The sequence below is a fragment of the Arachis stenosperma genome, chromosome 6 (genome assembly GCF_014773155.1).
Source record: "Arachis stenosperma cultivar V10309 chromosome 6, arast.V10309.gnm1.PFL2, whole genome shotgun sequence".
Classification (NCBI taxonomy): Eukaryota; Viridiplantae; Streptophyta; class Magnoliopsida; order Fabales; family Fabaceae; genus Arachis; species Arachis stenosperma.
Genome location: NC_080382.1, coordinates 24,055,186 through 24,062,745, shown reverse-complemented (window position 1 = coordinate 24,062,745; position 7,560 = coordinate 24,055,186). Strand labels below are relative to the sequence as shown.

Below are 7,560 nucleotides of genomic sequence, written 5' to 3'. Positions count from 1 at the left end.
AAAATGTGCAATATGACATTCTCTAATTGTAATTAAAATTAAATTAAAATTAAAAATAGTTATATTATATTACTAATTAAACAACTAAAATGTGTCATATAACACTCTTTCATTAAAATTAAGATGAAATATTTTTTTTCCAAAATTAATAAATTCTCCTCCTCCGTCCTCTTATTTACTTCTCTCCCCTTCTCTATTTCTCTCTACCCTTCTCACTCTATATATAACTTATAATTTATATTTAATATTACTAATTTGACAAACCAAAATATGTCACAAAATATTTTTTTAATACAAATAAAATAAAATATTTCCTTCCAAAATTAACAAAGTCCTCATTCTCCATATCCTTCTTTATCTTTATCTCTCATTTCTCTCTCATTCTCTATTTTTTTCTACTTTTCTATTCTACAAAAAATAAAATTAATAAAATAATATAATTCAAATAAATTTATAAAATTAAAAGAAATACGTTAAATTCATAATTAAATATAACAAAAAATAATTTCATAATATTATTCATCTAAAAAATATATTATTGTTATATGCACACTTTTTTAATCTTTTTATTTAGTTTCAAATTTTTACCAATTATCTTTTTAATATATATTTTTACTATCTCTCTTTCTTCAAATATTTATTATATATGAATTGGAAAGAATACTAATATTGTGATTAATAATTAGAATCAAGATTCAATCATTTCAAAAAAAATAATTTTAAGTTAATTTTATAATTATCAATATAGTTTATTTTTATACTAATATCTAATTATATTTTTATATAATAGAGAGGAAAAAATATTATTTTTAAATAACAAGTATGAAAACTAATTATTTTTATTTTATTTATGTAATAGACTTAACATCTAATTAAATATAAAAATACACATTAAATTCTTTTAAGTTTTAGATAATGAATGTTAACATTAATTATTAATAAAAAATTAAAATTTTTTATAGAAAAATTAATAATTAAAAAGCTTATTATTTAATTTTATTTATTTACAAAGACCCTACGGAGATTTTAGTCTTCTTAACCATGGAGACTTTTGTCCCCTACAATTTTTTTGTATAAATAGTTTGATTAAATAGATCTCTTCTGTTATAATCTTTAATATCTGGATAAAACCAACACAATTTTAAAATACTTATATTCCTATAATGTTATTATGGGAAAAAATTCTAATTATACATAATTCAAAACTAAAAAATTTTTATTATGTATAATTCAAAACTACTACTACTACTACTATTATTATTATTATTATTATTATTATTATTATTATTATCAAAACTAAGAAACTTTTGTGTTACGATTCAAAAATTTCGGAACTATTTTTGGTAAATATTTTGAAATTATTCAAATTTTTTTTTGTTCATATTCTCATCATTCTTGTTTCACACTTTTAACAAGAATCTGTGTTATAATTAAGAAATTTCAGTATAAAAATTAAAAAACTTCTTGTATTATGGTAAAAAAAGCTCGGTGTTATTTTCTGATGAATTTTATATAACTCAAAATTCTTTCTCTTCATTATTATCATTATTTTATATTTTTTATTCATTTTCTTTCATTATTTTTTTTATAATTGTTTTTGTTTCATTCTCTTAATAAAAATATAAAAAATAACAAAAAAATATAATGTTGCAAAACCATAAAAAAAAAAACAAAATGGTAATAGCAACTGCAATAAAAAAATAATGATAAGAAAAAATAGCACACCAAGAAAAAGAAAGACATGTTCATATTAAAAAGCGTTGGATAAGGAACATTTACATAATTTCATATAGAGGAAGTATAACTAATAGAATATTTGTACAATGTGTACAATAGAAGTTTAGAGATGTTCGATTCAGTATTAGAGATATAACCATTAGTGTTATATTTTTCCATCAGCTTAAATTTTTGGAATGAGCGTTATCATGATATGATATCAGAACTCTAGATTCAAAATAGTATGGGTGATATTCATTTTTTAACTCAATAACCTATTATATTATACATTGTATATATATTTCATTAACTCCCTGATAGGACTCACTAACTAATAAAACTAATTTTTATTTGATTTAGATCACTTTAATTAAATTTAATTATAAAAAATGATCGTATTTTTATTAAAAAAAGTCTAGAGGCCAACAACTTTATAAAATTCTGGCCAGTATATAACCAATAAAGAAAAGTAAGTTATTGGATAAAATTTTACATCAATCTCACACCATTAAAATTATTATTAATGACTACAAATTATAAAAGTTACTGATCCTTAACACTTTTTTTTATTATATGAGGTGGCAACGTGATTGTGGATATGATTTCTCTCTCATATAACGGCTTATCGACAAACATTCATTGCATAGCCTCCCTTTATTAGTTTCACATATCTCAGAAGTCAGAACCAAATTCACCCTTCCTACTTCAAATTCAAATCCCAAAAACCTAATAAAAAACACAAAGGTACCTACCATTTTTTTTGTTTTCAATTCAGCCATGGACGACGGCACAATCAATAATGACCAATGGCTAACCCTCTCTCTCTCCCTCCCTTCACCACCCACACCCCCGCACTCATCACAAGAAGACCAAAAGCCCGCTCAGCCACTTATGCTGCCGGCGGCGATGACCAGACGAACGAAGAAAGCCACTGCCAAAACAAAGACCATAGATCCACCGCCATTCCCATGGGCCACAACGAAACTCGCCACCGTTCATACTCTTGAACACTTACTGGCAAACAAAATTAGCTCAATCTCCGGAACCGTTAAATGCAGATCGTGTCAGAAGCAATACGAAATGGATTTCGATCTGGAAGGGAAGTTTCGCGAAGTTGCGCGGTTCGTTATCAAGAAAAACCGGGACACGCACGACCGGGCACCGAGCTCTTGGATGGCTCCGGTTCTTCCAAACTGTGAGTTCTGCAACGGAAAGAATACGGCGGTTCCGGTGATCGCCGCAAAGAAGAGGAATATCAATTGGTTGTTCTTGTTTTTGGGACAAATGATTGGGTGTTGTAAGCTTCCGCAATTGAAGTATTTCTGCAAGCATGCAGATATTCACTTAACTGGAGCCAAAGATCGGTTAGTTTATTATATTTATCTGGGTTTATGCAAACAATTGAAGCCACAGGGACCTTTTGATCTTTTTAAAAAAGTTTAGACCTTTTTTATTTTCTAATGTTAGTCAGGTTCTCATGTAGCTAGCCATTTTGCTTCGCATTTCTAATTTTAGGGTTTAGTTTGTACAAATTAAACTCATCGAAGACAATAATTTAAATTCGTATATTTGTCAATTTGGTACTTCTTCGTCTCTGTTGGCGCTATTATAATGGCACATTCGTTGTTTTCTCATTATCTTTAAGGTGTGGATTAATTTATTTATTTTTGTTGTATACTTATGATGATGAGAGATCAATAACTCAGTTTATAGTTTATACCATTGCACGGTCTTACGTTGTAAGTCAAAGTACTTCAAATGAAATTAACTGAACAGTGCCATGATTTTCTTCCCCTTCGTCTAGTCTCCACGTTCTGATTTTTCTCCAATAATTAACTAACAGTCATATGGACGTTCCGATTTCTGCGGGGGTGTGTACTGTGTATCGCTATTTCTATCTTTTTTAATAAATAAAATTTACTTTTTTTTTACTCTACTTTTATTTCCTCTAAGTCGGCCCCTTACCACGCAAATGCTCCATCAGAAGCTGATATACGTGATTGAGGGGTTGCTGAATAGTTTTTAATAATTTTCGGCTTTTTTTTTTTTTCTCAAAGTTAATGCATTCATATAAAAATGAGGAGGAATTACTCAAATAAAATAATTATTAGAACTCAAAATTATCAAAATAACCGCTATTGATAGCAGCCAATTCAAAATAAACTTTTGTAGCTTTTGTTTTCAATTCTTGTCTTTGAGAAAATTAATTCTCTCAATTATCCTTTTTTATCTTACCTTTATACATATACAGTCATCTTCGTTTTATTTATCAATTATCTTTCTTTATTTTTGTCATTTTTTTTTATATGCAAAGTCATTTTCATTTTATTTTTCAACTATTCATTCTCATCTTCTATCTTCATTTTATTTTATTTTATTATTTTTTGTTTAATTTTTGCTAAATCAAATACACACTTAATTTTCGTAGCAGCTCAATTTTTGATTGACTTATTTAAAAAGGTGATTATTCTCTTTGCTCCTTTATTTTGTTGTATATTGTACACAATGATTATAATCAGAAAAATAATAATTTCGATGACCCTGTAAGCAGTTACTTTGACAATGACCAGTTGAGATAAATTCTGATTCTAAGACTAGCAGCAGTTTATGTTGATTTTAAATTCTCTGCTAACAATAACGGTTTTGGTTTATATAGATATAAAAAAATTGTAATTACATTTTTAACTTAAAAAGATTGTAATCTAATAATTTTTAAATCTTAATTATTTTATTTAAATAATTTACCCTAAAAATAAGTAATGATAAAATGGATCTTCATATAACGAATTTTTTATTTTTAATATTAAAATTATAATAGTATTTTTTTAAAATGTAAATTATTAAAATATTATTTTTAAATATAAAACTGTTAATTTATTAGAAATATAAAAATTAGACTGTTTGATTTACAGAAATTGGACCATCCAATTTATAGAAATATAAAAGTCGAACTGTTTGAATTATGTTAAATTAAAAAATTTGAGGTCCGAGTACTCCACCGAGTCATATACTCATATTCTATCAATTATTCACCTTTTTTTAATAAGACAATGATGCTTATAAAACACTACTGCACCGCATTTGTTTCTCCCTCTTTTTAAGTTTATACATGTGATCATTCAAAAAAAATCTTGTTGAAAAATGTTGCTGTTAAAAAAAAAAATGTTGTGTCAATTATTGCAGGTGTCATTGTAAAAGAAACTCCCTTCTCTTTATTTTAGTTACTTACTTATCTTTCTCCATTGAGTCAGTTGAAAATTTCACGGAAGAAATAAGGGCATAAAATTTTATTTTATTATTTTTGGACTAATTTGAGTGTTGGCAGGAAAAAATAAAACAAAAAACAAATGCACAAATCAGACTGTTAGTGTTAGAATCTCATTTGAGATACTACTCTTTCAAATGAAATCAAATATGTTACAATAATAGCGGTATCTTCGGTAATTGCGACGTCAATTCTTCTTCGTATCTCAGCATTTCTAACAGCCATATATACATGGCATAGCAGGGGACATGCTTCTTCTTCTTCCAATACCTTCCGAACTCTCAGGGCCGTTAAAAAAAAAAAAACAAGAAATAATATTTAACTTTAAACAAAAGCGTAACAAAGACAATTAGAATGCAGTGTTAAAAAGATAACGACATTTTGAACGTTTTTTGAAAAAAACAGTTTAATTAAAACTTAACTTTTTTTTAGTCAACAACTCAACATCAATTAATTTTTTTAATTCTAAATTTTAAATATTAACTAAAATGAGTTTTTTTATACTTTTTCTTTAAAAAATTATAAAATAAATTAAATTTTCATTTTAATATACCAAAATTTTATAAGGTTATACAATTAAATTCATACGTTTTGATCACTTTTAAATAATATATTAAAAATTTAATTACTTTTAATAATATAATAATATAATATATAATTAAATATATGTGTAAATTATTTTATACCATACATAAAAATTAAATTCATAAAATAAAACCTTATGACACAATTCGTTGTTGTTTCTATGACTAGGCATAGGAGATACAACGCTTAATAAATCTCAAATTGAGTTTAATTTTCACTATAATCAATCACATGTATTATTTTAAATCATTATATATCGGTAAATAAAACAAATAGTTATTTTTTATAACATAATGTACAACTTTTTTTTTGGTGACAACATAATGTACAACTAGATACACATAATGTAACAATCTATTTATCCATTTGTTCCGAATTTATTTACCAAAATTTGAATAAATACTTCGAAGTGTACAAAAAAATTCAGTACAAAATTTATTCTTTAATTTTTTTATTTTTTAAAATAATTTGTTCATTCACAATCATTTTTTTTAAATTAGTTGACTTAAAATGATCAAATTTTAAAGATGAAAAAAATTTATATCAAAATATATATGATCTCTAAATTTTTTTAAAAAATATATATTATCAAATTTTTTGTCATATTTTTAAATTTTTCGCACACTTATTTATTATTATTGTCTTTTTGTAATTATTTTTATTAACGGTATAAATTTTTTGATACTATTTTAATAATTTACTCATAATAATACATAGTTAGTTGTGTCTACATATAAAAGTTTTTGACACTAACCTTACTTAAAATTGAATTCTATTTATTATTATTAGCTAAATAAGGTGTAATACTGTAATGTGTTGAATGTGTTTTAGTGTTCTGCGTTTATGAAACAAAAAAGAGACAGATGCTATTACAATATATTCACAAAGATGCATAAAATTCGTGTATTCAAATGATTTTATTTTTATATTTTTTCAAAATTCAAAATCTATCACAAATTTAAAAAGTTTGTATGGCAAGAAGTTGATAAAATACGAAAATAATAGTCTAATAATTCTTAAATCAAGATAGAACTCACACGGGATAGTTATAAATTTAACTATAATTAAATTCTTATTTTTTTTTATCCGTGCTCGGGAAACTAAATTGATTGGTTCGATTAAATTAACTGAAAATTGACTATTGAATTATTAGTCTGATCCAAAATAAAAAGCGCCGATACTAAAATTAGTCAAAAAATTTGAAAGATCGGTCAAAATAATTTAATTTCTTTAAAATAATAAAATAAAAAAATTATACTTTTCTAAAAAACCATATATTTTATGTATAATTATTTTATCATATATGATTAAATTTTTAAATTCTTAAACATTTAACTCTTCTGATTCGAATATCTGTTCGATTTACAAAATTTGGCTTTTTGTTTCACCATTTTTCTAACTTTAAAATATTATTTTCATAATCTCTTGTTCATATTTTAATATACTATTTCGTAAGAGAACGTCCTTGCAAGTTGCAATGGTACAAAACTTCAGACTACAAGATTGGCATGTGCATTCTTAATTATAACACATTGGGAAATGGTTTTCCCTCCGGTAAATACAATGCAATACTGGTTTCTATTCACAAGAGAATGTTGACTTCCTCAAATACTCTCAAGTTTTAGATAAGGTATCCATTATATCTCTCTTTAAAATAAATGATATATAAATACAAATTTAAGAATTAATAACAGTCAATTAATTTCTGTAACAGTCCAGACTACATGCTAGCACGATATTGTCCGCTTTGGCACATAAGACTTCACGGTTTTGCTTTTGACAATAGAAATGATAGTCGAATACCACAAACTCACTCGTCAAAACGCGTTATGCTAGGGAGAGATATACACACCCTTCTAAGGCATGCTTCGTTCCCCTCTCCAACCAATGTGGGACCTTACAATCTACTCCCCAAGGGGGCCCAGCATTCTTGCTGGCACATCGATCCGGGCTCGCCTCTGATACCATCTGTAATAGTCTAGACCACTCACTAG

General features: G+C 25.8%; 1 protein-coding gene across 1 annotated transcript; it reads left to right on the top strand.

Moving 5' to 3' along the window:
- Positions 1–2,493: 2,493 nt before the first annotated feature.
- LOC130933912 (uncharacterized) lies at positions 2,494–4,295 on the top strand. Its single transcript, XM_057863512.1, has 3 exons — positions 2,494–3,080; positions 3,362–3,455; positions 4,236–4,295. The coding sequence occupies exons 1-3, from the start codon at positions 2,494–2,496 to the stop codon at positions 4,293–4,295; spliced, it is 741 nt and encodes a 246-aa protein (XP_057719495.1).
- Positions 4,296–7,560: the final 3,265 nt, after the last annotated feature.